The sequence below is a fragment of the Pseudophryne corroboree genome, chromosome 9 (assembly GCF_028390025.1).
Source record: "Pseudophryne corroboree isolate aPseCor3 chromosome 9, aPseCor3.hap2, whole genome shotgun sequence".
Lineage (NCBI taxonomy): Eukaryota > Metazoa > Chordata > Amphibia > Anura > Myobatrachidae > Pseudophryne > Pseudophryne corroboree.
Genome location: NC_086452.1, coordinates 64574696 through 64595390, shown reverse-complemented (window position 1 = coordinate 64595390; position 20695 = coordinate 64574696). Strand labels below are relative to the sequence as shown.

At 47.6% G+C, this 20695-nt stretch overlaps 1 protein-coding gene across 3 annotated transcripts in view; it reads right to left on the bottom strand.

Moving 5' to 3' along the window:
* The window catches only part of ERI3 (ERI1 exoribonuclease family member 3), a 475972-nt gene that overhangs the window by 130685 nt on the left and 324592 nt on the right, over positions 1-20695 (bottom strand). For all 3 annotated transcript variants that reach the window (XM_063939468.1, XM_063939466.1, XM_063939467.1), the window contains exon 7: positions 14903-15002. In XM_063939468.1, coding sequence (XP_063795538.1) covers positions 14903-15002 — 100 coding nt within the window. The remainder of the gene's footprint in view (positions 1-14902; positions 15003-20695) is intronic.

Sequence of the window (20695 nt, the reverse complement as noted above, 5' to 3'; positions counted from 1 at the left end):
GCTGCAGAGCAGGACACTTATCTTCACAACAGTGTGTTAGGACCCAGCGGGACACAAATATTTATAAGTAAGGTTCATGTTTGATAAATACAGGTCACTGCTCATCTGGAAACACAATGGATTAAAGTATTCAAGAGAGAAAACCTTATTTCTCTATGGGGGTCATTCCGAGTTGATCACTAGTGAAAAATGTTCACAGGGCAGCGATTAAGTGAAAAAGCGGCACTTCTGCGCACGCGCGACGTACTTTCACAACGGGCGTAGTATTGTTACACAAGGTTTAGCGACGCTTTTCAGTCGCAATGGCAGCCGCGGAGTGATTGACAGGAAAGGGGCGTTTCTGTGTGTCAACTGACCGTTTTCAGGGAGTGTTCCAAAAAACGCAGGCGTGCCAGGAAAAACGCAGGCGTGGCTGGCCGAACGCAGGGCGTGTTTGTGATGTCAAATCCGGAACTGAATGGCAAGCGCTGAGTAGGTCTGGAGCTACTCTAAAACTGCACTATTTGTTTTTGTAGCCGCTCTGCGATCCTTTCGTTCGCACTTCTGCTAAGCTAAAATACACTCCCAGAGGGCGGCGGCTTAGCGTTTGCACGGCTGCTACAAACAGCTAGTGAGCGATCAACTCGGAATGACCCCCTATATACGGACATTCGCTGACATGAGTGGAAGCTGCCACATATCTTGATGTCTTAGCCACGGTATATTTAAGTAACTACCGAAAGGACGCAAAGTAGTGACTCCTCATGAATGATAATTACTAATGAAATACTGCTAATCAAACAGCGGCGATTTATTGCATCTTAGACAATGGTTACTGGACTGCGCCCATTAACCAGGTCAGAGGTCTCGGCCAGACACAGAGATGACTGCGATTAAACAGGGAACTATTTTGAATGTTTTGTGTGCAGTAAAAAAGATTATTGATCCAAATGTCAAACATTTAAAAGATGTTTCTTTATTACTACAGCTTCCTTATCTGCTGTAACCACTGCTTTCCTTGTATTCCACTAGTATCACAGCCAAGTATCAAAGGACTGATCTCTGCAGATATACCAGTTTCTTCAGCAGTCTGACAGGAACACTACACCTTTAATAAAAGGCAAAAGAGCTGACACCAAATTCAAGGATGAGGGATATGTAGGTTTGGGGAAGCTGTAGCAGAACGCAATTTTGAAAATAAACAAACAAATAAAATAAAACTATTATTTCAGTTCATCTTTGTTATTACGCGTGATACCACTACGCATACAAGACAAAACACAACAGTGGCACCTATTGGAAAATGGGCAGGATATAGGGGGGTAATTCAGACCGGATCGCTAGGCTGCGTTTTCGTACAGCGGGCAATCAGGTCTAAACTGCGCATGCACCGCAATGCGCAGGCGCGCTGCACGGGTACAAAGCGGATCGCCGCTCAGCGATGGGTTTGTGCGAAGGATCTGTTCGCACGGGCGTTCGCAAGGAGAGTGACAGGAAGAAGGCGTTTGTGGGTGTCAACTGACCGTTTTCTGGGAGTGTTTGGTAAAACGCAGGCGTGTTCAAGCGTTTGCAGGGCGGGTTCCTGACGTCAATTCCGGTCCTGGACAGGCTGAAGTGATCGCAGCGGCTGAGTAAGTCCTGGGCTGCGCAGACACTGCACAAGATCTGTTTGTACATCTCTGCTACACATGCGTTCGCACACTTGCACAGCTAAAATACACTCCCCTGTAGGCGGCGACTATGTGAACGCAGGGCTGCAAAAAACCCCTAGCGAGCGATCAGGTCTGAATTAGCCCCACAGACAGACACAAATAGCTGTATACTTGTGAAGCGTTACAAAACAATAACTTTAAAATAAGACATCTACCTGCAAAGAAACCCGGTACCCTTCAGTACTTTCCGAATGGAAAGACCGCAACCGATCCCTGACCTCAGGCTACGGAGTATACCAGAAGCTCCAGTACTTCTATTTATAATACAGTAATATATAATGTTGCTGGATTTCCACGCACCACAGATTGCCTCATGCGGCAGAGTGAGGGTGGTGGGCACCGGGGGTTGTCAGCTGAGAGGAGAAAGGTCTCGGAGCATCCCGGGACACCGGTAAGTTCGGGCGGCGCCGTGCATCACTGATCGGACAAACAAAGTGTGAACGCTTTATACTCCGGTGTCACCACAGAACTCAATTTGAGGGGACAATATTACTCATTTCTTGGATACATTAACTGCATGAAGTATCAATTAAAGCATCGATCGCAGGAGTGCTGGGAACTCTTAGGGTGTAATGGGATGTATCCCAAGCTGCGGAATGGAGGTAAAAGACACTCACAGACGCCTCGCAGAGAGCTCGGCCTGACAAGTGATTGATATTATGACTCAATTATAACTGGAAAGCCCCATAACTGCCTCCTGAGGATGAACGGCTGGGTCAGGCGGGTCAGGATTTGAACCTATGACCGCCATTTTTACTAAGATCTTCCAGGCAGAGCCCTGAGCCAGCGCTGCAATCTTCCTAACTGAGAGAGCGAGGATTTATTAACACGCCAGATTATCTACTATGGCTTGGACGCTGCATCAGCGGCTAGAACTGGTAAATGTGTCGGTGGACACATACAGAATCTATAGGGGGACAATAGGCGGCTGATGAGAGTACCGCTGTTACTGAATAGGGTGATGCCCTCGACTATTAGAACATTTCTGACAGGAGATTTACTACCAATATCTAAGCAATACACTGAGACTTCAGATGTCCCATGGGCAGGGAGAGAAGCCAGCGATCAGAGTAATTCGGAAAAGAGCGCCCCCTCTGGTACAACACTGGCATAAATGTCCTTTACTGGAGTTAATGACTTTTATCTCATTACTCTGCTGTAGACAGCGCCAGGTAATGACTATGAATTATATCACCCACCACCCTCAACTATCCTTACTAATAATTCATACAGAAGAATATGGGAATTCTTATGCAGAAAGAGAGAAGAGTTAATCTGTAGCCATACTAAAATACTGAGAATTGAAACTAGTATACGGAAAAGAAGTCGTACTGTGTAACCATCCATCGATTCTGAATAGGAACAGATACATAGACTGGCATATAGCATAAAGACACCTTTGTACCATGCAGCTATAGGTCCATACAGAAGGGGAACAAATTCTGAGAACTACACCCTGCATAGAGAACACAGACACTGTGCAGCTATGAATACATACATACATTTATACTGAATGCAAACAGATACTGAGAATTAAACCCATGATTAAGGATCAAGTGGAGCTGTGGTATACGGTATACGCACCCATTGCTGAGTGACACCCGAACTGACCTGGACTTCCCCTAGCTGCTAGCCAATAACCAACAACAGCATGAGACAAGGCATGTGATTGGCTGAAGGGCTACTGGAACTCACACTCACTTTAGGTCTCACTGTGTAGATGTTGTCTTTAATGAGTTTTTTATTTATTTATTTTAAATCCCTAATTCCCCACTGGACTGCAATGGACCAAGAACTAAGAAATTTTTTTTGCTTTATAACGAAGTGGGGAACAAGGTTTTGGGGATTGTTGTACTGTATTTGAAAACAGTGTATACTATTTTGGTATGATGAGCCTCTAGAGGTCTTACGGACATCACCTACAGCCCTGACCGGCTGGGGAGAGACCCAATGTCAGCACAGCACCGGAGACCAGTGTTTTTTTAGGCCAACCGTTACATAGAAGCAACTGCCCGGCGCAGTACATCTTGGTGGTGGGAGGGGATCCCATGGTTTATCTTAATGCATTTACAACAACAAGCCCTGGTTCAACGCCCAGCTCAGGCAACTTCGTTGGGCCAAAGAGGAGGCCTATAGCAGCGGTGACAGAGCACTATACAACCGTACTAGGAACTATCGGAATCAGGCTAGCAAAAAAGCAGTTCTCGGACAAGCTGACAAACGATCTCTCCACCAATGACCCCCGTATCTGAATGGAAAGGAATGCAATCCATAACCAACTATAGGAAAACATCGAAGTCCACCACCATGCACCAAGACCTAGCAGACGAACTGAACCACTTTTATTGCAGGTTCGCAAAAGAAGTCCCCTGCAACCCAAACAATCACCTCTACGATGCCCCGAAAACCGACGGCCAACCCCAGGCACGGCAAGTCGCCCAAGAAGAGGTGGACTCATTGTTCAAAAGGGCCAAACCCAGGAAAGCTCTAGGTCCTGACGGAGTGTTACCATCTGCCCTAAGAGCATGTGCGGGTCAGCTCGCCCCCATATTCACCAAGATCTTCAACAAATCGCTGGAGCTACAGAAAGTCCCTTCCTGCCTTAAAATGTCTACTATCATCCCGGTCCCCAAGAAACCCTCTATCACAAACCTGAACGACTACAGGCCGATAGCACTGATGTCTGTGGTCATGAAAACGTTCGAGCGTCTGGTTTTGAATCACCTGAAAACTGTGACTGGCTGCCAACTGGACCCCCTGCAGTTCGCCTATTGATCGAATTGGTGTGTCGAGGATGCAGTCAACCTGGGCCTGCACTACATTCTACAGCACCTAGACATTACCGGTACCTACGCGAGGGTCCTGTTTGTCGATTTCAGCTCGGCCTTCAATACAATCGTCCACAGCATCCTCCACCCCAAATTACTTCGCCTAGGGGTTCCAGAAGCTACCTGTTCCTGGATAGTAGACTTCCTGACAGATAGGACACAGGTGGTGAAAGAGGGGGAATTCACCTCTCAAGCGTGGTCCCTTAGTACAGGGGCCCCTCAGGGCAGTGTCCTCTCATCCCTGCTCTTCTCCCTGTACACAAATGACTGCACCTCGGAGGCGCAATCAGTAATGATCATCAAATTCGCCAACGGCACCACCGTCATCTGCCTCATCTGAGGACGAATCAGCCTATAGATGGGAAGTAGATCGGTTGGCCCAGTGGTGCACCACAACAACCTTGAGCTCAACCCCCTCAAAACTGTCGAGATGATAGTGGACTTCAGGAAGAAGTCATCTAGTGCACCTCCGCTAACGATTGCTGACAGTGTGGTATCGCTAGTGGACTCCTTCAAGTTTCTGGGGACCACAATCTCCCAGGACCTTAAATGGGGGTCCAACGCTGACGCCACTGTTGGGAAAGCGCAGCAGAGGTTGTTCTTCCTCAGGCAACTAAGGAAGTTCAACATCCCACAGAAGCTTCTGCTCCTCTTCTACTCCGCGATTGTGGAGTCGGTACTGTGCTCCTCGATACCGGTATGGTACAGCTCCGCCAGCGCGAGGGACAGATGCAGGCTCCAAAAAGGTGGTCAGAACCGCAGAGAAGATCATCGGGCCGACCTTCCCTCAGTCCAGGACCTGTACCTGTCCAGAGCTAAAAAGCGGGCAACGAAGATAGTAAAAGACCAGCTACACCCCGACTACAGCATGTTTAACTTGCTTCCTTCAGGCAGGCGTTACAGGGCCGTCCCCGCCAGGTCCACCAGAAGCCTCAAAAGTTTCTTTCCCCAAGCGGTCCGCCTGCTGAACTCCTGAACAGTGACTGACTAGACATACATGTAACTCACTTGTGTCCCTACGGTATACCTATCTGTGTGACTTTACTTGCGCCCCCCACACACACACACACCACCTGCTTATCTGTTACCTACTTGGCTGTTGTATAGCAAACCGAAGACAAATTCCTAGTATACCTGGCCAATAAAGCCGATTCTGATCTCTTATACTGGTAACCAACCCAGGCTGTATAGCTACCCAATTATTGATCTATTCATTTAGGCGGACTTATTTATCAGAATTCTTGTTATTGCAATACTAAGGTGACAGTGAAAGCAATCGCACGGGAGGACCTGGTAGTTTTGAGCCTCCACTTCCACTGCAATTGTGAATCATTTATTTTTATTTACAGATACATGTTGCATGCATTAGTTATGGATAGTAGAGTAAAACACAGGAGACAATTTTCCCTGAATGTTTACAAAACCCATAGCGAGGTGAGTAGACGCTAATGATAACAATTTCTTGAAAACAAACCAAAGAACTGTGGAAAAGAAACTTGGTAGGAATATTTTCCCACCCTCCATATATTACTAGACAAATAATAGACACAAAACGTTTTCGTTGCTGGCGATAGCGTGGAGAGGTAAAACCGGGAATGACGCAATCAGCAATGAGGGTGTCGCTCAGACTGTGCGCCACCTGTGATTAGCATAACAAAACCTGGTGCATTGTGGGACGCTTAAACAAAACAGCTTTATTTATAAACACAGAAAGTGAAATACACTGTCCAACTTCCCTATAACTCCTCAGTGCAACTTTGCTATAAAGTGTAAGTAAGGGAGCACTTCATCCTTTTAAATATATATATATATATATATAAATAATTTTTTATCAAATAATGGAGATATATATATATATATATACACACACATAGGGAAAGAGAAAGATGCAGTATATATATATATATATATATATATATACATACATACACACACATAGGGAAAGAGAAAGATGCAGTATATATATATATATATATATATATGCACAATCACAGGGAGTAAAAGTCAAAATGCACATGCTCCCTTACACTGGTAATTCTGGGGCTGCTGCAGCGTATAACGCAGGTCAGCTGTAATTACACCCACACTGCGCATTACTAAATGCGGATATTTCTCCATATAGAGCACTGTTTCTATTTATGACACTGTGCCGCGGTGCACACTCGCGTCAGCAGTATCCTTGTTTGCAAGGGATCCGTCAAATAAGTCGTAGTTACATGTAGCGCGGCTCTGCATTTCCCACAATTCCACTGACATGCTCTTGATACCCCTGTGCTAAACTCAGCCTATATGGCCTGAATCAGAGGTGGACGGTAACTGCACGCATTGCTGATGTTTGCGCACAAGAGCGATTATGTGCTACTGCACATGCATGAAATATTCTGAAAACCTATATGGCATCTGTGTTCTCCCGAGTGTACGCACACATGCGCTGTTGCATACAGACACGCTGGTATCAGAAATGTTGAGGAAATACCACTGGCGGTTCTGGGCGGTGACTAGGAGGGGAAGGCAGTCTCATGTGCGAGTTATGGGACGGTCGCGGATGTGTCAGTGAAAGCAACCACGTTTCCATACACAAAGCCGCAGCCACAGAAGCCACGTTAATCATGGGGCTGGTGCAAATTCCAATGGTGCGGCAATTGTGGACTAAACCACCAGCGGTATTACACTGTGCACGGGCAGCAAAAGCGGGCGCTTCAGGGCTTGCGCATTCCGGCGCAAGGGCAATTGCAATGAGTTGCGTAGAACTCTGTATCGCTTGTTATTGCGTCCAGTCAACTCCGGCGCGAGCGCAGTATAAACACACGCCATATTCGGCTGCGTACAAACAATGCACCAGCCCTTCACTGCCCTCAGCAAATTATTATGATGTACACTAACACTATGGCCCTCATTGTTCGCTCGCTAGCTGCTTTTAGCAGCCGTGCAAACGCTAAGCCGCCGCCCTCTGGGAGTGTATCTTAGCTTAGCAGAAGTGCGAACGAAAGAATCGCACAGCAGCTACAAAATAATTTTGTGCAGTTTCAGAGTAGCTCCAGACCTACTCCTAGCTTGCGATCACTGCAATCTATTTAGTTCCTGTTTTGACGTCACAAACACGCCCTGCGTTCGGCCTGCCACGCCTACGTTTTACCAGTCACGCCTTCGTTTTTATCTGGCACGCCTGTGTTTTTTCACTCACTCCCTGAAAACGGTCAGTTACCTCCCAGAAACACCCACTTCCTGTCAATCACTCTGCGGCCAGCAGTGCGATTGAAAAGCGTCGCTAGACCTTGTGTGAAACTGCATCGGCTGTTGTGAAAGTACGTCGCGCGTGCGCATTGCGCCGCTTACGCATGCGCAGAAGTGCCGCTTTTTTGACTGATCGCTGCGCTGCGAACGAAAGCAGCTAGCGATCAACTCGGAATGACCCCCCAATGTCAGCTATACAAAGGGGATGAGCTTGGTGTAAATTATAAAGCTGCAATATATGTATTTCAGTAACGCAAAAGAAATGAGACAGTAATTATGTCCAGCGGGCGATGTACTACAGAGTAGTGACGACACCGAGACAAGAACAGCAGTTACACACTTGTCTAAATGGATACTCAAGCTCGCACTATTATAGAACATTGGTGCAGATTGCAGTGTAACCAACAGCAACCAATAACATTCTGTTGTCACTGGCCTACCATATATGCACCATGAGAAAAAGTGAAACAAATTTACAAAAGTCAGAAAACGATGAGCGTTATTTACATAACACAGGATACAAGGAGCGACGGATCCGGATCCGTCTGACTCACAGAGTAACGCATGCAGGAAGTGCAGTGAAATGATGTCTAGGGTTGCACTTCTTGCTGGTAATCTAACTCCTTTCAGTACCGGGCTCCTCCAGGGCTGTCCCCACACGCCAGTTAAATGAATGCCCACTCAAAGCCCAAACCAAATTTTAATGCAAGTCCTGTCAATAGCGCTCGGAGAGCCATCCCTCAGAACAGTCTCACTAATTAAATGCTGCTGAGATTTAAATAATTCATCTCCTTAACGTGTATTGATTTGAGAGTTTTGCGGTTAGAGGCTGAGAACAAAATTAACCCTTTCCCTGGTAATGGGACGCAGACAGCGCAGATGGATGGTCATTAACCACGAACTCAGTCTCTGCATATTTAAGGTTTGCAAACATGAGGTGATTCATATACTGCGCACAACACCAAATAGATCACTTCCGTAACATAAACGCACCATATTTAACTAGCATCATTTATACACAGCATTGAGGTAGGTTTCAAAATATGCACAGCTGAGATAAGGGGGGGGGGTTTCAGTCCACGGGCCAAATATAATAGAACGCTAAATTGTCGAAACCTCAGCGCTTGCCGCAACTCGCAGACTATTACATTTACATAGGTGGGAGATGCAAAGTCATGTTTAGGGGAATGTACTGTACTGCTCATCCGGTACATTCAATGAGAGCACCCGGGAGCATGATACATGTAGAGTACACCAGAACTTTGCAGAACTTAAGTTCTACTAACATGATTACACCATGATAAAGCAAGCAGTATTTAAGGAGAAAACTGGGATAAGGTTATGTAATGGAAGGGCTGCAATTAGGTGGTAGGAGATGAACTCTAATCAGACATTTATATTTCTGCGCCTGTTCATATTTTTTGCCTCTCTGCATGTCAGCACCCATGTCTATGCTCTAGTACAGAGAGAGGGTGCATACACTCATGTGGCTAGCAGGGTCATCTACACACTCCAGTATAAATCAGGCGTTGGCTGTGCGTCTTCATCCAGCAGAGACTGTTCTATAAGCTGCCCCCAGGTGTCTTATAATAAGAATTTACTTACCGATAATTCTATTTCTCGGAGTCCGTAGTGGATGCTGGGGTTCCTGAAAGGACCATGGGGAATAGCGGCTCCGCAGGAGACAGGGCACAAAAAGTAAAGCTTTAGGATCAGGTGGTGTGCACTGGCTCCTCCCCCTATGACCCTCCTCCAAGCCTCAGTTAGGATACTGTGCCCGGACGAGCGTACACAATAAGGAAGGATTTATGAATCCCGGGTAAGACTCATACCAGCCACACCAATCACACTGTACAACCTGTGATCTGAACCCAGTTAACAGTATGATAACAGCGGAGCCTCTGAAAAGATGGCTCACAACAAATAATAACCCGATTTTTGTAACTATGTACAAGTAATGCAGATAATCCGCACTTGGGATGGGCGCCCAGCATCCACTACGGACTCCGAGAAATAGAATTATCGGTAAGTAAATTCTTATTTTCTCTATCGTCCTAGTGGATGCTGGGGTTCCTGAAAGGACCATGGGGATTATACCAAAGCTCCCAAACGGGCGGGAGAGTGCGGATGACTCTGCAGCACCGAATGAGAGAACTCCAGGTCCTCCTTAGCCAGGGTATCAAATTTGTAGGATTTTACAAACGTGTTTGCCCCTGACTAAATAGCCGCTCGGCAAAGTTGTAAAGCCGAGACCCCTCGGGCAGCCGCCCAAGATGAGCCCACCTTCCTTGTGGAATGGGCATTTACATATTTTGGCTGTGGCAGGCCTGCCACAGAATGTGCAAGCTGAATTGTATTACACATCCAACTAGCAAAAGTCTGCTTAGAAGCAAGAGCACCCAGTTTGTTGGGTGCATACAGGATAACAGCAAGTCAGTTTTCCTGACTCCAGCCGTCCTGGAACCTATATTTTCAGGGCCCTGACCACATCTAGCAACTTGGAGTCCTCCAAGTCCCTAGTAGGCGCAAGACACCACAATAAGCTGGTTCAGGTGAAACACTGACACCACCTTAGGGAGAGAACTGGGGACGAGTCCGCAGCTCTGCCCTGTCCGAATGGACAAACAGATATGGGCTTTTTTGAGAAAAAAACCACCAATTTGACACTCGCCTGGTCCAGGCCAGGTCCAAGAGCATGTTCACTTTTCATGTGAGATGCTTCAAATCCACAGATTTGACTGGTTTTAAACCAATGTGTTTTGAGGAATCCCAGAACTACGTTGAGATCCCACAGTGCCACTGGAAGCACAAAAGGGGGTTGTATATGCAATACTCCCTTGACAAACTTCTGGACTTCAGGAACTGAAGCCAATTCTTTCTGGAAGAAAAATCGACAGGGCCGAAATTTGAACCTTAATGGACCCCAATTTGAGGCCCATAGACACTCCTGTTTGCAGGAAATGCAGGAATCGACCGAGTTGAAATTTCTTCGTGGGGCCTTCCTGGCCTCACACCACGCAACATATTTTCGCCACATGTGGTGATAATGTTGTGCGGTCACCTCCTTTCTGGCTTTGACCAGGGTAGGAATGACCTCTTCCTGAATGCCTTTTCCCTTAGGATCCGGCGTTCCACCGCCATGCCGTCAAACGCAGCTGCGGTAAGTCTTGGAACAGACATGGTACTTGCAGAAACAAGTCCCTTCTTAGCGGCAGAGGCCATAAGTCCTCTGTGAGCATCTCTTGAAGTTCCGGGTACCAAGTCCTTCTTGGCCAATCCGGAGCCATGAGTATAGTTCTTACTCCTCTACGTCTTATAATTCTCAGTACCTTAGGTATGAAAAGCAGAGGATGGAACACATACACCGACTGGTACACCCACGGTGTTACCAGAACGTCCACAGCTATTGCCTGAGGGTCTCTTAACCTGGCGCAATACCTGTCCCGTTTTTTGTTCAGACGGGACGCCATCATGTCCACCTTTGGTAATTCCCAACGGTTTACAATCATGTGGAAAACTTCCCCATGAAGTTCCCACTCTGCCGGGTGGAGGTCGTGCCTACTGAGGAAGTCTGCTTCCCAGTTTCCATTCCCGGAATGAAACACTGCTGACAGTGCTATCACATGATTTTCCGCCCAGCGAAAAGTCCTTGCAGTTTTTGCCACTGCCCTCCTGCTTCTTGTGCCGCCCTGTCTATTTACGTGGGCGACTGCCGTGATGTTTTATCCCACTGGATCAATACCGGCTGACCTTGAAGCAGAGGTCTTGCTAAGCTTAGAGCATTATAAATTTACCCTTAGCTATATTTATGTGGAGAAAAGTCTCCAGACTTGATCACACTCCCTGGAAATTTTTTCCTTGCGTGACTGCTCCCCAGCCTCTCGGGCTGGCCTCCGTGGTCACCAACATCCAAAACTGAATGCCGAATCTGCGGCCCTCTAGAAGATGAGCACTCTGTAACCACCACAGGAGAGACACCCTTGTCCTTGGATATAGGGTTATCCGCTGATGCATCTGAAGATGCGATCCGGACCATTTGTCCAGCAGATCCCACTGAAAAGTTCTTGCATGAAATCTGCCGACTGGAATTGCTTCGAAGGAAGTCACCATTTTTTTACCATGGCCCTTGTGCAATGATGCACTGATTTTAGGAGGTTCCTGACTAGCTCGGATAACTCCCTGGCTTTCTCTTCCGGGAGAAACACCTTTTTCTGGACTGTGTCCAGAATCATCCCTAAGCACAGGAGACTTGTTGTCGGGATCAGCTGCGATTTTGGAATATTTAGAATCCACCCCTGCTGTTGTAACAGTATCCGAGATAGTGCTACTCCGACCTCCAACTGTTCCCTGGACTTTGCCCTTATCAGGAGATCGTCCAAGTAAGGGATAATTAAGACGCCTTTTCTTTGAAGAAGAACCATCATTTCGGCCATTACCTTGGTAAAGACCCGGGGTGCCGTGGACAATCCAAACGGCAGCGTCTGAAACTGATAGTGACAGTTCTGTACCACGAACCTGAGGTACCCTTAGTGATAAGGGCAAATTTGGGACATGGAGGTAAGCATCCCTGATGTCTCGGGACACCATATAGTCCCCTTCTTCCCGGTTCGTTATCACTGCTCTGAGTGACTCCATCTTGATTTGAACCTTTGTAAGTGTTCAAATTTTTTTAGATTTAGAATAGGTCTCACCTAGCCTTCTGGCTTCAGTACCACAATATAGTGTGGAATAATACCCCTTTTCTTGTTGTAGGAGGGGTAATTTAATTATCACCTGCTGGGAATACAGCTCGTGAATTGTTTCCCATACTGCCTCCTTGTCGGAGGGAGACCTTGGTAAAGCAGACTTCAGGAGCCTGCGCAGGGGAAACGTCTCGACATTCCAATCTGTACCCCTGGGATACTACTTGTAGGATCCAGGGGTCCTGTACGGTCTCAGCGTCATGCTGAGAGCTTGTCAGAAGCGGTGGAACGCTTCTGTTCCTGGGAATGGGCTGCCTGCTGCAGTCTTCTTCCCTTTCCTCTATCCCTGGGCAGATATGACTCTTATAGGGACGAAAGGACTGAAGCTGAAAAGACGGTGTCTTTTTCTGCAGAGATGTGACTTAGGGTAAAAACGGTGGATTTTCCAGCAGTTGCCGTGGCCACCAGGTCCGATGGACCGACCCCAAATAACTCCTCTTCCTTTATACGGCAATACACCTTTGTGCCGTTTGGAATCTGCATCACCTGACCACTGTCGTGTCCATAAACATCTTCTGGCAGATATGGACATCGCACTTACTCTTGATGCCAGAGTGCAAATATCCCTCTGTGCATCTCGCATATATAGAAATGCATCCTTAAATGCTCTATAGTCAATAAAATACTGTCCCTGTCAAGGGTATCGATATTTTTAGTCAGGGAATCCGACCAAGCCACCCCAGCTCTGCACATCCAGGCTGAGGCGATCGCTGGTCGCAGTATAACACCAGTATGTGTGTATATACTTTTTATGATATTTTCCAGCCTCCTGTCAGCTGGCTCCTTGAGGACGGCCCTATCTATAGACGGTACCGCCACTTGTTCTGATAAGCGTGTGAGCGCCTTATCCACCCTAAGGGGTGTTTCCCAACGCGCCCTAACTTCTGGCGGGAAAGGGTATACCGCCCATATTTTCTATCGGGGGGAACCCACGCATCATCACACACTTCATTTAATTTATCTGATTCAGGAAAAACTACGGTAGTTTTTTCACATCCCACATAATACCCTCTTTTGTGGTACTTGTAGTATCAGAAATATGTAACACCTCCTTCATTGCCCTTAACGTGTGGCCCTAATAAGGAATACGTTTGTTTATTCACCGTCGACACTGGATTCAGTGTCCCTGTCTGTGTCTGTGTCGACCGACTAAAGTAAACGGGCGTTTTAAAACCCCTGACGGTGTTTTTGAGACGTCTGGACCGGTACTAATTGTTTGTCGGCCGTCTCATGTCGTCAACCGACCTTGCCGCGTGTTGACATTATCACGTAATTCCCTAAATAAGCCATCCATTCCGGTGTCGACTCCCTAGAGAGTGACATCACCATTACAGGCAATTGCTCCGCCTCCTCACCAACATCGTCCTCATACATGTCGACACACACGTACCGACACACAGCACACACACAGGGAATGCTCTGATAGAGGACAGGACCTACTAGCCCTTTGGAGAGACAGAGGGAGAGTTTGCCAGCACACACCAAAAACGCTATAATTATATAGGGACAACCTTATATAAGTGTTTTCCCTTATAGCATCTTTTTTATATATTTCTAACGCCAAATTAGTGCCCCCCCTCTCTGTTTTAACCCTGTTTCTGTAGTGCAGTGCAGGGGAGAGCCTGGGAGCCTTCCCTCCAGCCTTTCTGTGAGGGAAAATGGCGCTGTGTGCTGAGGAGATAGGCCCCGCCCCTTTTTCGGCGGCCTCGTCTCCCGCTCTTAACGGATTCTGGCAGGGGTTAAATATCTCCATATAGCCCCCGGAGGCTATATGTGAGGTATTTTTAGCCAAAAATAGGTTTTCATTGCCTCCCAGGGCGCCCCCCTCCCAGCGCCCTGCACCCTCAGTGACTGCCGTGTGAAGTGTGCTGAGAGGAAATGGCGCACAGCTGCAGTGCTGTGCGCTACCTTAAGAAGACTGAGGAGTCTTCTGCCGCCAATTCTGGACCTTCTTCTCGTTTCAGCATCTGCAAGGGGGCCGGCGGCGAGGCTCCGGTGACCATCCAGGCTGTACCTGTGATCGTCCCTCTGGAGCTAATGTCCAGTAGCCAAAGAAGCCAATCCATCCTGCACGCAGGTGAGTTCACTTCTTCTCCCCTAAGTCCCTCGTTGCAGTGATCCTGTTGCCAGCAGGACTCACTGTAAAATAAAAAACCTAAGCTAAACTTTTCTAAGCAGCTCTTTAGGAGAGCCACCTAGATTGCACCCTTCTCGGCCGGGCACAAAAATCTAACTGAGGCTTGGAGGAGGGTCATAGGGGGAGGAGCCAGTGCACACCACCTGATCCTAAAGCTTTACTTTTTGTGCCCTGTCTCCTGCGGAGCCGCTATTCCCAATGGTCCTTTCAGGAACCCCAGCATCCACTAGGACGATAGAGAAAATCACTGTATCTTAAACACGTACTCACCTATTCCGCTGTGGGGCCTCCCTATGTGCTGCAGGCTCATACCCTTGTTCATGTCTAGAAGTCCGTTCTTAGGCCAAGTGCCAATGGCAAAACTGTACGCCTGAAAGGAGAGGAGAAGGTTGTCAGTAAGGTATGTTGTATCATATAGGACAATGCATCTCTCCTATAACAAGCAGCACTCAGCAGCCTTATAGAGACCCATGACACACTGACAAAAGCCAAACAGGTTCCTGGCTGCCTACACAGAGCTAGAGAGGCGAGTGCCTGGTCTCACATGCTCTTGTGCTCCTTGCAGCAGCCATGCTGGGTTTGCAAAAAGGACCACAAGGCAGAGCACAGACATCTGTCCACATTAATATCCTAACATTTACACAGTGTCCTATTTCTAATCAGGAGGACACAGCTTCATAAGACTAGTTACACTTCACTCCAGGCAAGGTACAGTGTGGATTAATTGTCCACCATTATACATCTCATTCCAGGAAAGGTACAGTGTGGATTCATTGTCCACCATTATACATCTCACTCCAGGCAAGGTACAGTGTGGATTCATTGCCCACCATTACACATCTCACTCCAGGCAAGGTACAGTGTGGATTCATTGCCCACCATTACACACCTCATGCAAGGTACAGTGTGGATTCATTGCCCACCGTTACACACCTCACTCCAAGCAAGGTACAGTGTGGATTCATTGCCCACCGTTATACACCTCACTCCAAGCAAGGTACAGTGTGGATTCATTGCCCACCGTTATACACCTCACTCCAAGCAAGGTACAGTGTGCATTCATTGCCCACCATTACACATCTCACTCCAGGCAAGGTACAGTGTGGATTCATTGCCCACCGTTATACACCTCACTCCAAGCAAGGTACAGTGTGGATTCATTGTCCACCATTACACATCTCATTCCAGGCAAGGTACAATGTGGATTCATTGTCCACCATTACACATCTCACTCCAGGCAAGGCATAGTGTGGATTTATTGCCCACCATTACACATCTCACTCCAGGCAAGGTACAGTGTGGATTCATTACCCACCATTACACACCTCACTCCAGGAAAGGTACAGTGTGGATTCATTGCCCACCATCACACATCTCACTCCAGGCAAAGTGCAGCGTGGATTCATTGCCCACCATTACACATCTCATTCCAGGCAAGGTGCAGTGTGGATTCATTGCCCACCATTACACATCTCACTCAAGGCAAGGTGCAGTGTGGATTCATTGTCCACCATTACACATCTCACTCCAGGCAAGGTGCAGTGTGGATTCATTGTCCACCATTACATATCTCACTCCAGGCAAGGTGCAGTGTGGATTCATTGTCCACCATTACATATCTCACTCCAGGCAAGGTGCAGTGTGGATTCATTGCCCACCATTACACATCTCACTCCAGGAAAGGTACAGTGTGGATTCATTGCCCACCATCACACATCTCACTCCAGGCAAAGTGCAGCGTGGATTCATTGCCCACCATTACACATCTCACTCCAGGCAAGGTGCAGTGTGGATTCATTGTCCACCATTACACATCTCACTCCAGGCAAGGTGCAGTGTGGATTCATTGTCCACCATTACACATCTCACTCCAGGAAATGTGCAGTGTGGATTCATTGCCCGCCGTTACACATCTCACTCCAGGCAAGGTGCCGTGTGGATTCATTGTCCACCATTACACATCTCACTCCAGGCAAGGTGCAGTGTGGATTCATTGCCCACCATCACACATCTCACTCCAGGCAAGGCACAGTGTGGATTCATTGCCCACCGTTACACATCTCGATCCAGGCAAGGCACAGTGTGGATTCATTGCCCACCATTACACATCTCACTCCAGGCAAGGCACAGTGTGGATTCATTGCCCACCATTACACATCTCACTCCAGGCAAGGCACAGTGTGGATTCATTGTCCACCATTACAAATCTCACTCCAGACAAGGCACAGTGTGGATTCATTATCCACCATTACGCACCTCACTCTAGGCAAGGTACAATGTGGATTCATTGCCCACCATTACACATCTCATTCCAGGCAAGGCACAGTGTGGATTCATTGCCCACCATTGCACATCTCATTTCAGGCAAGGCACAGTGTGGATTCATTGTCCACCATTACACATCTCACTCCAGGCAAGGCACAGTGTGGATTCACTGCCCACCATTACACATCTCACTCCAGGCAAGGTACAGTGTGGATTCATTGCCCACCATCACACATCTCACTCCAGGCAAAGTGCAGCGTGGATTCATTGCCCACCGTTTCACATCTCACTCCAGGAAATGTGCAGTGTGGATTCATTGCCCACCGTTACACATCTCACCCCAGGAAAGGTACAGTGTGGCTTCATTGCCCACCATTACACATTTCACTCCAGGAAAGGTACAGTGTGGATTCATTGCCCACCATCACACATCTCACTCCAGGCAAAGTGCAGCGTGGATTCATTGCCCACCATTACACATCTCGACCCAGGCAAGGAACAGTGTGGATTCATTGCTCACCGTTACACATCTCACTCCAGGCAAGGCGCAGTGTGGATTCATTGCCCACCATTACACATCTCACTCCAGGCAAGGTACAGTGTGGATTCATTGCCCACCATTACACACCTCACTCCAGGAAAGGTACAGTGTGGATTCATTGCCCACCATCACACATCTCACTCCAGGCAAAGTGCAGCGTGGATTCATTGCCCACCGTTTCACATCTCACTCCAGGCAAGGTGCAGTGTGGATTCATTGTCCACCATTACACATCTCACTCCAGGCAAGGTGCAGTGTGGATTCATTGCCCACCATTACACATCTCACTCCAGGAAAGGTACAGTGTGGATTCATTGCCCTCCATTACACATCTCACTCCAGGCAAAGTGCAGCGTGGATTCATTGCCCACCATTACACATCTCATTCCAGGCAAGGTGCAGTGTGGATTCATTGCCCACCGTTTCACATCTCATTCAAGGCAAGGTGCAGTGTGGATTCATTGTCCACCATTACACATCTCACTCCAGGCAAGGTGCAGTGTGGATTCATTGTCCACCATTACATATCTCACTCCAGGCAAGGTGCAGTGTGGATTCATTGTCCACCATTACATATCTCACTCCAGGCAAGGTGCAGTGTGGATTCATTGCCCACCATTACACATCTCACTCCAGGAAAGGTACAGTGTGGATTCATTGCCCACCATCACACATCTCACTCCAGGCAAAGTGCAGCGTGGATTCATTGCCCACCATTACACATCTCACTCCAGGCAAGGTGCAGTGTGGATTCATTATCCACCATTACATATCTCACTCCAGGCAAGGTGCAGTGTGGATTCATTGTCCACCATTACACATCTCACTCCAGGAAATGTGCAGTGTGGATTCATTGCCCGCCGTTACACATCTCACTCCAGGCAAGGTGCAGTGTGGATTCATTGTCCACCATTACACATCTCACTCCAGGCAAGGTGCAGTGTGGATTCATTGCCCACCATCACACATCTCACTCCAGGCAAAGTGCAGCGTGGATTCATTGCCCACCATTACACATCTCACTCCAGGCAAGGCACAGTGTGGATTCATTGCCCACCATTACACATCTCACTCCAGGCAAGGCACAGTGTGGATTCATTGTCCACCATTACACATCTCACTCCAGGCAAGGCACAGTGTGGATTCATTGTCCACCATTACAAATCTCACTCCAGACAAGGCACAGTGTGGATTCATTATCCACCATTACGCACCTCACTCTAGGCAAGGTACAATGTGGATTCATTGCCCACCATTACACATCTCATTCCAGGCAAGGCACAGTGTGGATTCATTGCCCACCATTGCACATCTCATTTCAGGCAAGGCACAGTGTGGATTCATTGTCCACCATTACACATCTCACTCCAGGCAAGGTACAGTGTGGATTCATTGCCCACCATTACACATCTCACTCCAGGCAAGGTACAGTGTGGATTCATTGCCCACCATCACACATCTCACTCCAGGCAAAGTGCAGCGTGGATTCATTGCCCACCGTTTCACATCTCACTCCAGGAAATGTGCAGTTTGGATTCATTGCCCACCGTTACACATCTCACCCCAGGAAAGGTACAGTGTGGCTTCATTGCCCACCATTACACATTTCACTCCAGGAAAGGTACAGTGTGGATTCATTGCCCACCATCACACATCTCACTCCAGGCAAAGTGCAGCGTGGATTCATTGCCCACCATTACACATCTCGACCCAGGCAAGGAACAGTGTGGATTCATTGCTCACCGTTACACATCTCACTCCAGGCAAGGCGCAGTGTGGATTCATTGCCCACCATTACACATCTCACTCCAGGCAAGGTACAGTGTGGATTCATTGCCCACCATTACACACCTCACTCCAGGAAAGGTACAGTGTGGATTCATTGCCCACCATCACACATCTCACTCCAGGCAAAGTGCAGCGTGGATTCATTGCCCACCGTTTCACATCTCACTCCAGGCAAGGTGCAGTGTGGATTCATTGTCCACCATTACACATCTCACTCCAGGCAAGGTGCAGTGTGGATTCATTGCCCACCATTACACATCTCACTCCAGGAAAGGTACAGTGTGGATTCATTGCCCACCATTACACATCTCACTCCAGGCAAAGTGCAGCGTGGATTCATTGCCCACCGTTTCACATCTCACTCCAGGAAATGTGCAGTGTGGATTCATTGCCCACCGTTACACATCTCACTCCAGGCAAGGTGCAGTGTGGATTCATTGTCCACCATTACACATCTCACTCCAGGCAAGGCACAGTGTGGATTCATTGTCCACCATTACACATCTCACTCCAGGCAAGGCACAGTGTGGATTCATTGACCACCATTACACATCTCACTCCAGGCAAGGTACAGTGTGGATTCATTGCCCACCATTACACACCTCACTCCAGGAAAGGTACAGTGTGGATTCATTGCCCACCATCACACATCTCACTCCAGGCAAGGCACAGTGTGGATTCATTGCCCACCATTACACATCTCACTCCAGGCAAAGTGCAGCGTGGATTCATTGCCCACCGTTTCACATCTCACTCCAGGCAAGGTGCAGTGTGGATTCATTGCCCACCATTACACATCTCACTCCAGGAAAGGTACAGTGTGGATTCATTGCCCACCATTACACATCTCACTTCAGGCAAAGTGCAGCGTGGATTCATTGTCCACCATTACAAATCTCACTCCAGACAAGGCACAGTGTGGATTCATTATCCACCATTACACACCTCACTCTAGGCAAGGTACAATGTGGATTCATTGCCCACCATTACACATCTCAGTCCAGGCAAGGTACACTCTGGATTTATTTTTAACTGGTATTGGGACCCATTCACAATGATACCGAAACATATAAGCATATGAGTCCCACTTTTCCAGGCATAATATAGGAACAAAATTCAGAATTGCAAATATTAAAAGATCTACACAACACCCCACAAATATATACCACACCTTAGAGACACAGCACTGATGGGCATACGCCCAAATTACACAAAATGCTAATTTTTCATGCGCTTATCTTAAATGAAAGATGGGCAAAACAAGACTGTAATGATGTAATGCACCAAAGTTTGTCTGCACTACACTGATGGGGATGGGGAATTATAGGTATCAGTCTTAGCACATGGTTTTACAATGGTTATTATGTGCCTAAAACTAATGTACACACTGGATGAAAAGCTATGAAAGAGAATGGTGGAGGAAGAGGCGGAGGGTGGGAGACATGACTGGGGAACATTACTTTCATACT